Raw genomic sequence first — 17,500 nt, 5'->3', positions numbered from 1 at the left:
ATTGAAAGAGTATTGATCATCTTGCAATAACCAGGTGAAAGTTTTGTGAGGGTGTTGTTATGGTGGTGTGTTGTGGCATGTTTTGGTGGTGGTGGTGGTGGTGGTAGTGGTAGTGGTGGTGGTGGTGGTGGTGGTGGTGGCATTCTTATCGGATCGGTGGTTTTGTTGTGGTGATGATTTATGTTACAAATGTTGATTCTCTCTCTCTCTCTCTCTCTCTCTCTCTCTCTCTCTCTCTCTCTCTCTCTCTCTCTCTCTCTCTCTCTCTCTCTCTCTGCTTCTGTGCATTACTATTATTGTTATTACTATTCTTATCATTATTATTACTATCTATCTATTATTATTATTACTATCTATTATTATTATTATTATTATTATTATTATTATTATTATTATTATTATTATTATTTATTATTTTTTCATCATTATTATTATTATTATCATTATTCACGGGACTTCTCTCTCTCATTGGCAGGAGTGGCAACATGGCGGCGTGACGTCAGGAGACACCTTTACCTGCACCTTACCTCCATCCCTCCACGGCGGGGCAGTGATGGAGGGAAATACCTCTCATACCGAAGGAAGCCAAGGAGGAGGAGGAGGAGGAGGAGGAGGAAGAGGAAGAGGAGTGATAAAGAGGAGAGGAAAATGCAAGACACTAAATAATGGAACTATTTGTGCACTTCCGTCTATCACCACCACCACCACCATCACCACTCACCACCACCACCACCACCACCATAGTCCCTCCACCACGCCCTCAGACACGCGGTTGAGGGAGTGCAGGGGCGTGGGGCGGCATGAGGTTGGTGTGAGGTGGGAGGAGAAGGTTAGGATGGAGCACAGAGGAGGCAGGATGCTGTGGCGGCCTGCTAACTTGCTCCTGTCGGCCTCCTGCTGTCTTCTGCTGTGGCTGGCGACTGCTGTGTCCGCGCAGGGTGAGTGAAGAAATGTATTTAATTTTTTTTATGTAAGAGGGGAAACTGACCAAGGGCAACAAAAAGAAAGAGAAAAAAAAGGCCTACTTAATTGCCAGTCCCCTTAGAGATCAATAGTTAGCCAAGACAGGGACAAATGTCTTGAGATATCCCTCTTATGTCTATGTATGTGAGTATGTGGTATTATTTTCTACTTCATTTCTTATACTTTTATACAAGAGGACACGGAGACAAGTAATAATATAGAAAAAAAAAGATCCACACAGGCGCCAGTCACTAAACTAAGGTTAAAAGATAGAAAAGATAGAGAAAAACAAGAATTTAGCTATGAAAGTCTTCCTATGAATTTCAGTCATAGGAAGGGGAAAATACAGCGACAGGAAAGGAAGTCCTGAGAAAAATGGTTAATTCTTGCTTGTTTTATTCTGAATTGAGGGATGAATGTCTTGAAAAATCTCCCTCATTCAAGAATTTCAGTCATAGGAAGGAGAGCATATAACGACTGGCAGAGAAGGTTCAGTGTTGCTTCGAAAAAAAGGAAAGGATGACTGAGAAAAACTGGCTAACTCGTGCTTGTTTTATTCTCAGCATCATATGACCTCATTGTTGTAGCGTCTTATCCACTGACATTAATTCTCTCCTCGTCCATCTTGTTTGTTGATTTTGTTTCGAGGTGTTTGCTTTCTCTCCTCTTCTTTCCTCACGTATTATCATCGTTTATTCTTTTGCTCTTTCTTGCCTTATCATTAACACTTCCAGTACCGTGACGCATTTTGACCTTCATTTTGGGGTACGATTACACGATTTTATTTATATTAGGAAAAATCTATGGAGGTTTAAAGATTAATCCTTCAGTACCATGACACGTTTTCATATTCATTTTGTTTACTATTTGGTGATTTTATGCACCCTCAGAAACTCACGTGGGGATTAAAATAGTGAAGACTTTGGCCATTAATCTTCTATTTTTATGTAATAGATAGAAAAAAGACCCAATTAGAATACCAGTTCTCTTAAAGATTAGAATATAATTAGCCAAATTAACTCCCCCCAAAAAATTAATGTCAATAAAATGGTCTAATCGTACATAAATCTCAAGGTAAAAATGTGTCTCAGTATTGAAGGGGTTAATGGAAAGAGTCTTTACTATTCCAACTCCCACATATGTTTCTCAAGCTGTATAAAGTCACCAAATAGTAACCAGAAAGGATATAAAAGCGTTGTATAAAGTTACCAAACAATAACCAGAATTGATATGAAAGCGCTGTATAGAATCACCAAATAGTAACAATAAAGGATATGAAAACGCGTCTTGATACTGAAGAGATTAACATTCCCCTTAACGTTCCTCCTTCACTTCCTTCACATTCCTTTCCGTTGTGTTGTTTTTCCTTTATTTCTGCACCGGGTTGTCTATTTAGTTGTCATTTTGATTATTCTGTTTATGTACTGTTATGGGAAACTGGTTGATATTTTCTAATGTGGAATGGTCTCTCTCTCTCTCTCTCTCTCTCTCTCTCTCTCTCTCTCTCTCTCTCTCTCTCTCTCTCTCTCTCTGTTGCTGCTGTCTCGAGAATAAGGTTTGCAAATACCACTCGTTATCATCAGCACACTTCCGCTAAATAGAAATATGCAGGTGTGTGTTTGTGTGTGTGTGTGTGTGTGTGTGTGTGTGTGTGTGTGTGTGTGTGTGTGTGTGTGTGTGTGTGTGTGTGTGTGTGTCCTAATTTCTATCGGTCGCGGTTAAAGAAAAACGAGAGAAAGAGAGAGAAAGAACAAATAGATATGTCTTTAAATTTCACATAAACGAATCAGTCAAACCACATCACGTACTTGGCCTCGTCTCTCTCTCTCTCTCTCTCTCTCTCTCTCATTCTTTTTCGAAGTGGTTATCAAAGTTTTAAAATTCAGAGAGAGAGAGAGAGAGAGAGAGAGAGAGAGAGAGAGAGAGAGAGAGAGAGAGAGAGAGAGAGATTGTGATGTCATGTGATGTAATCTAGTGATGTTACTTGTTAGTGATGAATGTTGTGATGTTGGCTATTATTGTTATTCTTATTGTTGTTGTTGTTGTTGTTGTTGTTGTTGATGTGCAGTATATGGCAGAAATTATTTTATTGAGGTCATAGAATCAACATAGAATCTCCTCCTCCTCCTCCTCCTCCTCCTCGTAGCGGTAAGAAGGGTGTGGTTGGTCATTTCCCTTTCGTTATCTTGTTGTATCTCCACGCATGACTCTCTCTCTCTCTCTCTCTCTCTCTCTCTCTCTCTCTCTCTCTCTCTCTCTCTCTCTCTCTCTCTGACGAACGGCTTGCGGGAATCCGTGACCCAGGAGGAGGAGGAGGAGGAGGAGGAGGAGGAGAAGGAGAAGGAGTAGGAGGAGGAAGAGGAAGAGGAAGAGGAGTAGGAGGAGGAAGAGGAGGAGAAAGAAGAAGAAGAGGAGGAAAAGGTGGTGGTCTGCTGCATGGTTGACCGAGCAAGGTACACCAGACGTTCCTCCTCCTTCTCCTTCTCCTCCTCCTCCTCCTCCTCCTCCTCCTCCTCCTCCTCCTCCTCCTCCTCCTCCTCCTCCTATCCTTCATTGTCTCAGTTTGATGGGGAGGGTAAAGGGAGAATAATTAAAAGAAAAACAAAGAAGAGGTAAAGGGAAGGAGGAGGAGGAGGATGAAGAGGAGGAAGAGGAGGAGGGGGAGGAAGAAGAAGAAGAAGAAGAAGAAGAGGAAGAAGAAGAAGAAGTTGCGTAAGATACAAAAGAAAGAAAGAATTGAAAAAAGGTCTTGAAGGATTGAGAGAGACTTGATCATACAGCACAGAGACGTGTTTGCTGCGGCTCTCAGAGTAGCAGACAGGCTGATAGCGTCAAAACAGCGCCAGACGCAAGTAGCCACACGCTCTCAGGCAGTCAGCGCCCACGCAGAGTCAATTGACGAACACTGGGAGGTGGTTTGTCAGGACTCTGAGAGGTGGAGGACGTGGTGGAGCTCGGATAAACCGCAACAGATCCGGTACGCAGCTGTTTTCTCCACTTCCACCTTCCCTTCGCCTGCCCGGGAAACAACGACCGCTCCGCCTACCTCCACTGCTTCCACCGCCACACAGAGCGACTGTGACACCTCCCCAGCGTCCACTGTCACTCCTTCTGCCACACAGAGTGACTGCTCGGTACTCACTACCACGTCTACCGCCACACAGAGCAGCAGGGACTCTTCCTCCATAAACACAGCGAACGGAGTAGATCGCGGTGCCTCTGTTCGCCCACGAACCTCTCCTCAGACCACTTCAGGAGATTGGAGAAAAAAGAAATCTAAGAGGGAAGTGCAGCAGGACGCGAGGAGGGTGTCCAGCGAAGGACTGAGGACTCACCAGGCCACCAAGCAGACACAAAAGCGAGCCAAGGCAAAAGTGTGTGAGTACTGCTCACGGAAAGGACACACTTCTGCTACTTGCCACGCCAGAACTGACGATTTACGTCAGGAGCGTCTCCTACAGCGGCTTCTTACGGTGGAAAGATACACAGCCACACCCTTCCCACCTGCAGCGCCTCAGCCCGCCCACCCCCTCACTTCATTTCAGTCCTTGCCACAACCTCGCCCACTCCTTCCTCAGCCTGGTATCTGGAATCAGAACCAGGGGCGGCAGTGGACCACCTCTTCACCAGTACCAGCAGTCGGCCGCGGACCCTAACCACCACCTCGGACTAGCAGGCCTCGCTCACTACCATCCCTCACCATGGTACAGCCAGCTTGCCCCGCCGCCAACTAAAGGTCGTCTCTAGCAACGTCCGTGGTCTCCGGACTAACCTTGCAGACTTATACCACAACTGTGTGCAACGACACAATGCAGACGTTGTTGTGGTGACCGAGACATGGCTGAACAGTGAGGTGGAGCCCACGTATGGCAGGATGCAGGGCTTCACCCACTGGGTGAGGAGGGACCGACAGGAGCGAACAGGAGGTGGAGTGGCTGTCTGCTTCAAGGAAGGAATGCAGGCCCAGCTACTCGACATAGACACGCCTCCAATGATGGAGATGATGTACTTCCGAGTAATGCTGGCAGACCGCTCAGCCCTCCTGCTGTGTGCCCTGTATCGCCCCCCGCGACAAGGGCCTGACTCACTCTGTACCTGACTGAGACCTTAGACAACCTGATGATGGCACACAGCTGCAGCCACGTGCTGATTGTGGGGGATCTCAATCACCACCTGGAAAGAGACGCCTACGAGAATCTCCTGAGGTGCAGGGTCTGACAGATCATGTCACCTTCCCCACACATGAACGAGGAGGGACATTAGACCCTGTCATCTCAGACTACCAGGAAGACAAGCTTCAGTGTCATCAGCTGGGGCTCGTGGGCAGCTCTGACCATCACGCTGTACTGACACAGCTGGAAGTGGGCGTGGCTCAGGACGAGGCCACCACCCGCACCATCTGGCTGTGGAACAAAGCAGACTGGGCTTCCCTGCGCCGCGACCTGACCCACACCCCATGGGCCACTTTGCTACAGGGAGGAGCAGAGAGTGAAGCACTTGCACTCACCTCTCACCTTCTCGCCCTCCAGAGACGCCACGTCCCACACAGGGAATACACCACCAGATCGACGGATCAGCCATGGTTTGGCTACCGTTGCCGTGTTGCTGCCGAGGCAAAGTATGCTGCCTGGCTCCGCTACAAGAGGAACCCGACTCGGCGCAACAAGGACCTGCACAGGGCTGCATGCAGGAGGATGGTGGTAACCAGCAAGTGGGCCTTAAAAAAGTGGGAGGAAAGCCTGCGCCGGAAACTGTGTGGCACTGGCGTAGGAAACAAAACTTGGTGGTCTCTTGTTAAGGACAAACAAGGAACTGGCCACCAAGAATCCATCCCTCCCTCAGCAAGCAGGACGGTACTGTCGCCACCAGCAGTAAGGAGAGGGCACAGTTGCTGGCTTCCTTGTTTGCTGGAAAAATGAAGGTCGGGAATCCACAGCAGCCACCGCCTCAGCTGGTCCAGCAATGTGAGAAGACTGTCACCATGGTGGAGGTGACGCATCAGCAGGTGAAGCGATTATTGCGGGGCTGGACACACAGAAAGCCACCGGCCCTGATGACATCAGCCCGCACCTGCTGAAGCGATGCTCCCAGGAACTGGCTGCCCCTCTCACCCAAGTTCACAACTTGTGTACGGGAAAACGTCTGGCCTTCAGTGTGGAAGGAGGCTCGAGTAGTTCCTGCACACAAAAAGCTCCAGGACGGACCCAAAAAACTACAGACCCATATCCCTGTTGTCAGTGGTGGGTAAAGTGTTTGAGAGGGTCGTGGCAGAGGTGGTGTGTAGCCATCTCAAGGACAATGCCCTCCTCTCAGACCAACAGTTTGGGTTCAGACCTGGAAGGTCAACCTCCGACCTAATGATGCTTCTCACCAGGCATTGGCAGGACGCCCTCGACGACGGCAAGGACACTATAGTGGTTGCTTTGGACATAGCAGGAGCTTTTGATAAAGTATGGCACAACGGATTACTAGAAAAGCTTCGTGCTAAAGGCATCCAGGGTGGCTTGCTACGACTCTTGGGAAATTACCTGCAGGACAGAAGCCTCAAGGTGGTTGTCAACGGGCAAACATCTGAGTCCCTGCCTGTGGAGGCATCAGTGCCACAGGGTTCAATTCTTGGCCCACTCCTGTGGAATATCTACGTGGATGATCTTCTCCAGCTACTGCCAGGAGTCATGGCCTATGCTGATGACTGCACCCTCTCCTATACCTATCCACGCCAGGACAGTGGGCGGGCTGCTGAGGCCATCAATCAGCAGCTACGAGTGATAAAGGAGTGGGGTGCTCGCTGGCAAGTGACATTCGCGCCGGAGAAGACACAAGCAATGGTTGTCTCTCGGTCCCCAGCCGCCATGGCAGCAATGGCAGGAAAGTTGTCTTTGGCGCTGCTGCTCTCCCACTCCAAGATGACGTCAAGATACTTGGAGTGGAGGTGGATCGAGGGCTGAGGTTTGACAGGCATGTCAAAACCATTGCCAAGAAAGCCTCTCACAGGATCTCCGCTCTCAGAAGGATCGCCAGTTTCCTCGACAGGAAGGGGAGACTGCTGCTGTACAAGGCACAGGTGCGGCCCCACCTTGAATACGCAGCTCTCTCCTGGATGTCCTGTGCCGCCACACACAGAAGGAGACTGGACAGCATCCAACGCCGCGCCATACGGCTAGTAGATGCTGCACTACCACCTCACCCAGAGCCTGAGCGTCCCCTTGATTCACTGGAACACCGCAGAGACGTGGCGGCGATCGTAGTGTTCCATAAGGCACAGGTGCAAAGAGTGCCACATCTGGCAGGGCTGCGTCATCCTCTAAGAGTCACCGCACGGAGCACGAGAACGGTGCTCAATGGTGGTGACGCCGTAGAGGTGCCGCGATCCCACGGGTGTCAGCATCAACGCACCTTCGCAGGACGCGTCTCCAGGATGTGGAACTTGTTCACGGCCGCGGTGCCTCACGTCCAGGAGATGAACACACAGTGTCAAACTGATGGCACATAAGTGGAGACAGACACTGCCAACTCCTCTGACACTCTTTGTGACGTGACACTCAGTGTAGTGCAGTGCGTGAATAGTGCTAGTGAAGTGAAACGAATAGTGCTCCATTTACATGCTGACCATCTTGTATATTATCTATTTTTAAGTCCTGTAAATATTGTAGAGAAATAGATTGTAGTACCCTTAGAATAGGTAGCACACGACAGTGCGCCTTTGGGTACATGTTCCTTTGTATTAAGTTTTGTTTAAATAAAAAAAAAAAAAAAAAGAGAGAGAGAGAGAGAGAGAGAGAGAGAGAGAGAGAGAGAGAGAGAGAGAGAGAAAACAATTATTTAAAAGTAGTAAAGGAAAGGGAGGGATGAAAAAAGAGAGATAAAGACAGTAATTAGGAAGAAAAAATGAAAGCAAGAAAATAAGATTGGAAGAAATTACAGGGAGGAAGACAAGGGTGGGAAAGAGAGAGAGAGAGAGAGAGAGAGAGAGAGAGAGAATGGATGATTAATTAATTACCTAAGAGGGAGAGAAAATTACACTTCTTGAGGGGGAATATCTCTCTCTCTCTCTCTCTCTCTCTCTTGTTATGTCTTTGTCTTGATTCATTTCAAATTTATCTCGTTATTTCTCTTTCTTTTCGCATTTCTTTTTTTTCGAATTCTCCTCCTCCTCCTCCTCCTCCTCCTCCTCCTCCTCCTCCTCCTCCTCCTCCTCCTCCTCCTCCTTTTGCGACAATGTCTAGTGTTATCTCCGAACATCTCACCCTCTCTTTCTCTCCTCCTCCTCCTCCTCCTCTCCCTCTGGCATTCCCCTTCATTATCTTCATCCTTCGTTGCCTCTCGCCCCCTTTCCTCCCTTTACCTCTGCTCCTCCTCCTCCTCCTCCTCCTCCCTCCGTAACAGGTGCCCCGGGGAATGCATGAGAAGGAAGAGGAGGAGGAGGAGGAGGAGGAGGAGAAAGGAAAGGAAAAGGGAAAGAGAGACGAAGGAAGTAAATGAAACGGACGAGAGAGAGAGAGAGAGAGAGAGAGAGAGAGAGAGAGAGAGAGAGAGAGAGAGAGAGAGAGGAGGGGGTGTTGTTGAAATGTCACTCGTATGTTACTTAGAATATCTTGATCTTCTCTCGTATGCTTCTTCTTCTCCTCTTCTTCCTCTTCCTCTTCCTCTTCTTCCTCTTCCTCCTCCTCTTCCTCCTCCTTTAGCTTCTCCTCCTCTTTTTTCTTCTTCTCCTTCAGTTTTGTTTGTTGTTTTCTTTCTCTTCCTTTTTTCACTTCGTCAATTTTATTCTTAATTTCTACATATAACTGAAACGTGACTCTCTCTCTCTCTCTCTCTCTCTCTCTCTCTCTCTCTCTCTCTCTCTCTCTCTCTCTCTCTCTCTCTCTCTCTCTCTCTCTCTCTCATCATCATCATCATCATCATCATCATCATCATCATCATCATCATCATCATCATCATCAATATTCCACCTTCGTAGTAATCCACATTTGCACATTCTTCTTGTCCAACACTTCTCATTTCCACATTCTAGCCATATTCTTACTAACATTCTACTCATTCCACTCTCATTCTACTAAATTGTATTAACTCCACATTCCCTTTCCTCACCGTTAAATATTCAGACTTTCTCCACATTGATTTTTTTTTCACTGTCCGTTAGTTTTGCATTCATTCCACATTGTTTTAACTTCCACATTTGTACGCTAATCATTCCACTGCAGCTTGAAATTCCACCTTCCACATTTGTAAAGTAATCATTCCACTGCAGCTTGAAATTCCATCTTTCACTTTCTTCCACCTTCCACATTTGTACACTAATCATTCCACAGCTTCAAATTCCACTTTCCACTTTTTGTATACTGGACATTCCACAAGTTCAAATTCCACTTTCCACTTTCTTCTAACCTCCACATTTGTACACTAGACATTCCACAAGTTGAAATTTCACCTTCCACATTCTTCTAACTTCCACATTTGTACACTAAACATTCCACAACATCAAAATCTACCTCAATTACTCCACATTCATATATTCATTCCATTTTCTTATCCTCATTCTATAAGACTTTAGATTTCACATTTATTCCGCCTAGTAAGTTGCGTTTTTCCTCATTCCACATCTTGCTTATCTTGAAACTCCACATAATTTCATTCCACATACCTTGCGACTTCAAATTCATCCCACTTAAGTCCACATTCACGTACTCCACTCTTACATTACCTTGAAAATCTAGTTATTGCTCCATATTTTTGTCATCATTCCACCTAATCGCTTTCATTCCACTGTTCATCATCCTTCACATCCATTCCACACTCATGTCACTTAACTATAAACATTTCAACACATTTCACTCCACATGTTAAGGTTCTACGCCACATTCAAGACATTCCAAAGGTTTCCACATGTAGAGTCATGCCACATTTCACATTCCATCGTTAACCAGAGTGGAATGAGCGAAAATTTCTGGTGGTGAACTAAGAATTACGAGTCCAGTGGTGTGTTTTGGTGGTTTGTTATTTTGTTTCATGTTTTGCTGGTTTGTTTCGTCTACACTTGTGCTTTGAATTGCTGCCACTGTTGTCTTCCGAATTCTTTTCTTCTTATTTTATTTTGTTTTATTTTATTATTTATTTTATTTATTTATTTATTTTTTTTTTGTGTGTGTGTGTGTGTTTTCTTTATTTTATTTTACTTTTTATTGATTTATTGTGTTGTTTTCTTTCTATTCCTTCCCCTTTTCTCTCTTCTCCTCCTCCTCCTCCTCCTCCTCCTCCTCCTCCTCCTCCTCCTCCTCCTCCTCCTCCTCCTCCTCCTCCTCCTCCTCCTCCCCCTACTTCTTCTCTTCCTCATTTGCAATATTCATCTACGTTGTATGAAGCTAATGCCCACCTCCTTCTCCTCCTCCTCCTCCTCCTCCTCCTCCTCCTCCTCCCCCATCGTCTTCCTCTTTCTCCTCCTCCCCATCGTCCTCTTTCTCCTCCTCCCTCTCCTCCTCCCCCTCGTCCTCTTTCTCCTCCCCCTCGTCCTCTTTCTCCTCCTCCTCCTCTTTCTCCTCTTCCTTTCCTCCTCCTCCTCCTCCTCCTCCTCCTCCTCCTCTTGTAGCACACCCCATCAGCGCACCATACCTATGCAAACAATACCTGTTGGCTTAATTAAGGTAACGGCGCACTCACCTGTAGAGGGCTGGCAGATGAGAGGCGGCTTGGGAGGGCAGGTGAGAGGTGAAGGGGAAGAGGGAGAGGTGGAGGGGAGGAGTAGAGCTGTAATGGTGATTGTGTGTGGCATTACCTTCTTGTGTGTGTGTGTGTGTGTGTGTGTGTGTGAGAGAGAGAGAGAGAGAGAGAGAGAGAGAGAGAGAGAGAGAGAGAGAGAGAGAGAGAGAGAGAGAGAGAGAGAGAGAGAAAGTCTTGTTCTAATGGAGAGAGAGAGAGAGAGAGAGAGAGAGAGAGAGAGAGAGAGAGAGAGAGAGAGAGAGAGAGAGAGAGAGAGAGAGGTATATAAAATATTCACTCTCTCTCTCTCTCTCTCTCTCTCTCTCTCTCTCTCTCTCTCTAACCTATGAGAAACCATAACTCCTTTACAAGTCACCACCACCACCACCACCACCACCACCACCACCACCATAATTACCTCATAGGCAGGTAAGAGGCAGCTCATTAAGAAGGTGCGCCAGGTAATAATGAATGGGGCAGCACCTTTATCTGAGAGAGAGAGAGAGAGAGAGAGAGAGAGAGAGAGAGAGAGAGAGAGAGAGAGAGAGAGAGAGAAAGGGTTCGATGTTAAAACTATTGATCATCTTCGTTAGTGTTCTCTCTCTCTCTCTCTCTCTCTCTCTCTCTCTCTCTCTCTCTCTCTAAGTATGTTAGGCTCAAGGAATTTCTAATCGTATAGTGTCGCCTTACACACACACACACACACACACACACACACACACACACACACACACACACACACACACACACACACTCCATCACCTCGCAAGCCTCAAATCAACCAAAGTCGTGGCCCTGCCTTCCGCTGTGTACTATTGTGCCGCCAGACCCGCTGACACAGTGGCACAGACATCCCCCTCCTGACCCCTTCCCCACAGACGCCCCTGCCCCTGCCCCTGTCCCTCCCCAACCCATGGCCCCTCACCCCAGCCGTCACCCTTCAAATGAGTCTATTGTTCCTCTGTCAGTAAAATGCTTCCTCCCGGGACCTCTTCGCCTCTTCCCTTGAAACACTGCGGTGACCTCCCTTCCTCCTCCTCCTCCTCCTCCTCCTCCTCCTCCTCCTCCTCCTCCTCCTCCTCCTCCTCCTCCTCCTCCTCCACTCCTCCTCCTCCTCCTCCTCCTCCTCCTCCTCCTCCTCCTTCTTCCTTCCTTCCTTCTTCCTTCTTCTTCTTCTTCTTCTTCTTCTTCTTCTTCTTCTTCTTCTTCTCCTCTGCAGAATCTTAGTCTTCGTCAGTATCGCGCTGACGAAAATTTATTAGCACTGAATATTCATACGCGAGAGAGAGAGAGAGAGAGAGAGAGAGAGAGAGAGAGAGAGAGAGAGAGAGAGAGAGAGTTATCTTTTTTCTCTTCTCGCTTCGTTTGTTGCTCCGGTCCATTGGTTTTTGTTTAGTTTAATTTTTTTTGCTTTCCTTCATTCATTCTTTATTATTTTCTTTGTTTTTTTCATTTGATTCTCTTTGGTTATTCCTTTCTTTTCTATTTCCTTTTTTTTTTATTTAATCTTGTTTAATTTTGCTTTTACTTTTTATTTGTCATTCATCTTCTTGTTCTTCATGTTCTTCAGGTTTTCTTGTTCTTGTTCTTTTTCTTTTTTCTTTTTCCTCTTCTTCCTTCTCCTCCTCCACTTTCTCCTTTTGTACTCTCCATTCCTTCCTCCTCCACCTTTACCTCGTCTTTCCTTCGCAACCCTACCTTTCTCCACCACCCAGATCTGCCCTCCTCCTCCTCCTCCTCCTCCTCCTCCTCCTCCTCCTCCTCCTCCTCCTCCTCCTCCTCCTCCTCCTCCTCCTCCTCCTCCTCCTCCTCCTCCTCCTCCTCGTACGTTATTTACATTAGATTAAGTGGTGGAGCTTATCACAAACAACCACGTAAGAAACAACATTTCCGTAATTATTTTTTTTTCTTTCTTTGTTTCTTTATTAACTTTTTTGTCCATCTTCATCCTTCCTTTTTTTCCTTCTTTTTCCTTCCTTCTTTCCTTCACATTTCCTCATTTTATCGTTGGGAGTTTCGTTAGAGGTAAAATTTTTCCGCTTTTATTTTGCTTTATCACAAGTTAGCTAAGAAAAGAAGGAAGGAAGGAAGGAAGGCAGAAAGGTAGGAAGGAAGGAGGGAAGGAGAAAGAAAGAAAGAGAGAAAGAAAGAGAGACAAGAGATAAATGCTCAGAACACTCGTGCCAAAAAAAAAAAAGATAACGCCAGGAAAAAAAATAAAATGCCTCTTTTTTTCCTCCATCTTTCCTCCTTACCTTCTCTCTCCTCCTCCTCCTCCTCCTCCACGTTTCCTCCATATTCCTCCACCTCTCCTCCATCTTTCCTTCCACCCACCTCTTCTTTTTCATCCATCTTTTCTAAACCATCATCTTTACCTCCATTCTTCTCCACATTTCTTCCCTCCTTATCTACCTCCTCCACTTTTTCTCCACCTTGCCTTCCTACTCCACCTTTCCTCCACCTTTCCTCCACTCAGGTGCAACAGCGGCGTGGTCGAGAGTCCGCTACGAAATTTGCATACCCGTCATACTTGAGTGAACATCCGGACAAGAGGAGGAGGAGGAGGAGGAGGAGGAGGAGGATATGTGGTGTAGGAGGGTAGCAGAACGAGGAGGAGGAGGAGTAGAAAGAAGAGGAGGAGGAGAAGCAGGAGGAGGAGGAGGAGGAGGAGGAGGAGGAGGAGGAGAGATGTCATGCGTGATAATTATTAAGTGGAATTGCAGAACCAGGAGTGGGAGGAGGAGGAGAGAAGAAGAGGAGGAGGAGGAGGAGGAGGAGGAGGAGGAGGAGGAGGTGATTGGACATGAGAAGACGTGTAGGCGCGTGAAGAGGAAAGGAAAGGAGCAGAAAGTACAAATGGAAGAACGGAAGGAGAGAGAGAGAGAGAGAGAGAGAGAGAGAGAGAGAGAGAGAGAGAGAGAGAGAGAGAGAGAGAGAGAGAGAGAATCACGTACAGTACGAAATGAAATAAAATCTTGCAAAATTAAGTAAATTTACACACACACACACACACACACACACACACACACACACACACACACACACACACACTACTATTACTTTACTACTTCTACTACCGCTACTACTACTAGTACTAGTACTTTTACTACCACTACCACTACTACTACTACTGCTACTGCTACTGCTACTGCTACTGCTACTACTACTACTACTACTACTACTACTACTACTACTACTACACACTATCACAACTACCACTACCACCACCTCTACTACTACTACTACTACTACTACTACTACTACTACTACTACTACTACTACTACTACTACCACCACCATCACCGCTATCACAACTACTACGACCACCACCACTACTACTATTACTACATCTTCTCCCCCTCTTTCTGTGTCCTAGTTGTTGTCAGTTTCCCAGGAGTATTGACCACAAATAATGACTGTGGCGACTGGCGTGTGTGGGGGGAACAAACAGTGGCGCGGAGGGCGTGTGGCGTGGGGAGAGGGAGTCAGTAGGGCAAGGTAAGGTGGAGGGGGAGGGTGTTGTGGCGAGGCGCTGAAATCACAGACGCGCGAACCACAGCGTGACTCGTGACCTCTGAGAAGGTTTGCCCTCCTGCGTGTTAGCAAAGAGAAAGAAAAACGAGACGAAAAGAAAGTCCAGCGAGAGAAGTATATAATTGTTTTTAAGTTAAGTCGAGATTGAAAGAGTGAAGTGATGAGATGCTTTTGGAGGAGGAGGAGGAGGAGGAGGAGGAGGAGGAGGAGGAGGAGTGATAGTGGTGGAGGAGGAGGTGAAAGGTGTGTTGAGGGATGTCTGATGAGTAAGAGAGAGAGAGAGAAAGAGACGGGGTGGGGGAGGGGCAAGAAAGAATAGATTCAAGTTGGAAATCTTATTGAGCATAATAAATATAAATGTGAGGATTTAAGACAGCATAAGATATTTTAACGTGAGATTTAACCCTTACATTGTTGAGGTTATCTTTTATTAACATTCGGAAAATTGACAAAATGGCCCAGAAAAAAAAAAAAGACACAGGAAATCAATGTTGTCTTTTGTCGGCCACAGAACTGTTTAATAGACGGATGCACAAAGAGATAAAGTCTAAAAACATGATGAAATGATAGGGGAAAAGAACCGTGCCTGGCAGTAAATGGGTGGAGCGAGGCAGAGAAATTTCAATGGGAGTTTAATTACGGGTGCCAGAGAGATTGAAGTGGGAGTGTAAAGGAACCAGAGAGATTTAGGTGGATGTTTAAGGAGGCCAGAGGAATTTAAGAGTTTCAAAGGAGGTAACTACATTCAAATTTGGGTTTAAGGATGCCAAAGAGATTGAATTTGAGAGTTTAGTCCCTTCAGTACCATGATACTTTTTTCATATTCATTCTTCTTACTATTTAGCGATTTTATACAGCTTCAGAAATAGTGAAGACTGGCCATTAATTTTCTGACCTCCATATATCCTTCCTAATGTAAATGAAATAGTCTAATCATACGCAAAACTCATAGTAAAATTGCATCCCAGTACTGAAGGGTTAAGGGGAGACAGAGAGCTTGAATTCGGACTTTAAAGGAACCAAAGACATCTAATTTGTAGCATAAGAGGAAAAGGTATTTAGTATAGAGCTTATGAGTGTCGGAGAAATCAAAGTGGGAATTTTTAGTGTGCCAGAAGGATTCAATTTAGTGGAAGAAAAGATGGAGGTACATGGTGGAAAGTTGGAGGAGGAAAGAGGAAGGTAAGGAGGTGAGACTCTTTAGGATAATTACAGATAACTTAAGGGATCCCAATAGATTGAAGTGAATAATTTAAAGAACCCTGAGAGATTTAAGGGAAGCCAAAGGGAGGAAGGCTTAAGAAAGTAAGTAGTGGGGGTTTTAAAAGGAAGAAAGAAGAAGTGGCCAGTTAAAGAAAATTGATGAGGAAGAGAAAGAAGGAGGAGGAGGAGGAGGAGGAGGAGGAGGAGGAGGAGGAGGAGGAGAAGTTGTATCTTAAAGGGACTGAGAAGGAGGTAAAGAAGAGAAAGGATTTACAGTAGGATTTTACAGGAAAGGTTTATGGAAGTGGAGATAGAAAAGCTCTGAGGGGAAGACTTGAATGGGGAGGAAAGGAGTGAAGGGAGGCAATGAGGAAGGGGAGGTGGGGAGGTGCTGGGTAGGGAGAGGGAAGGAGGGTAAAGTTGTAGTGTTCGGGGGATGATGGGGGGTGGGAGAGTGGAGCTGGCTATTGAAAGGGGCAGATTCAGACGTGACGGGCCGTGCTCCTGCCACACACACACACACACACACACACACACACACACACACACACACACACACACACACACACACACACACACACACACTTTCTCTCATCCTGTCGTGACCTCCGGGAATGTAGGACGAACATCACCACCACCGCCACCACCACTACCTTCACCACCACCACCACCACCACCGTCGCCACGAGTCACTCTGTAAAAGTCACAAGGGGAAAAAATAGACGTAGAGCAAATTTGCATCTCACAGGTTTAATCTTCAAGGTCTCTGGGAAGGAAATGATTTAAGATTTGGGGCGAAAATAAAAAGAAATAAAAAGTTTTGAGAGAGGGGGAAAAATAGAATGCTATAAGATTTTTACTTTTATACATATTAGTTTTTTTTCTTCGTCTTTTCTTACATTATGTCTTCAGTACCGTTGTTGTATATATATATATGTTCCTCTATTTATTATTTATTCAGCTGTTTTGTTTTTTTATCTTAAGTTGTTTATATTTGTGTCTCTATTTGTGTTCCTTCCTAGAGTTATATTTTTCAAGGAAGTCTCTTTAAAGTTTAGGTTTGTGTGGTTGTAAAGTTTTATTGTGAGTTTGTTATTTTTCCTCCGTATATACTGTTGTGTTGAGAGAGAGAGAGAGAGAGAGAGAGAGAGAGAGAGAGAGAGAGAGAGAATTATTATTACTATTATTATTTCTTCTCATTTCTCTTTTATTTATTTTTACTACCACTACTACCACCACCACCACCACCCACCACCACCACCACCACCACCACCACCACCACCACCACCACCACCACCACCACCACCACCACCACCACTATTACCTCACAACTCACCCTGGACTTCTGAGCTCCGTTAGTCTGCTCATCCCTGATTGCGTCGTGCCTGGGGACGCTTGGGTGACGTGGACCAGATGAGAATAGAAGTTACGTTTGGAGATTGAGTGGGCCTTTTTCTTTATATTTTTGTTGCCCTTGGCCAGTCCTCCTCTCTTACATAAAAAAAGGTGATGATAATAGGAAGGAAAGAAATGGAAAAAAATGTAGATAGATGAATAAATAGACAGACAGTGAAGGGTAAATTAGAAAGAACAAGTGAAATAAAAGAGATAAACAGGAAAAAAAAATAAATATACAAGTGAGTGGACAGAGGTTGTGAGAAAATGAAATAGGAGAGAGAGAGAGAGAGAGAGAGAGAGAGAGAGAGAGAGAGAGAGAGAGAGAGAGAGAGAGAGAGAGAGAGAGAGAGACGGGAAAAAATACAGACAGACAGACACGAGAGAAAAAAAAAATATAATATACATAAGTGGACAGAGACAGCGATAGAATGAAATAGAAGAGAGACGGAAAAAGACAGACAGACAGACAGACAGACACGAGGAAAAATAGTTAGCATACATAAGTAGACAGAAGGAGCTAGGGAATGAAACAGAGAAAAGGCGGTAAAAGACAGACAGACAGACACAGACAGACAGACACACACACACACACGAGGAAAAGCTGAAAGTGTAATTGAGTACCTGTTTGTTAAGTGTCGTGTGTTCCTATTCCCTCTCATCCATTTTCTCTCCTCTTCTCCATTCCCCACTTTCATTTTTCTTTCCT

The 17,500-nt window shown here is 45.7% G+C and overlaps 1 protein-coding gene across 1 annotated transcript in view; it reads left to right on the top strand.

The window, feature by feature from the left end:
• LOC123513380 (protocadherin beta-4-like) overlaps nt 1–17,500 on the top strand; it is a 116,988-nt gene that overhangs the window by 57,608 nt on the left and 41,880 nt on the right. The window contains 1 exon segment of the mRNA XM_045270502.1: nt 476–938. Coding sequence (XP_045126437.1) covers nt 554–938 — 385 coding nt within the window. The 5' untranslated portion in view covers nt 476–553.

This window comes from Portunus trituberculatus, chromosome 36, assembly GCF_017591435.1.
Source record: "Portunus trituberculatus isolate SZX2019 chromosome 36, ASM1759143v1, whole genome shotgun sequence".
NCBI classification, from domain to species: domain Eukaryota; kingdom Metazoa; phylum Arthropoda; class Malacostraca; order Decapoda; family Portunidae; genus Portunus; species Portunus trituberculatus.
The sequence above is the reverse complement of the archived record's forward strand: the minus strand, read 5'-3'. Positions and strand labels throughout refer to the sequence as shown.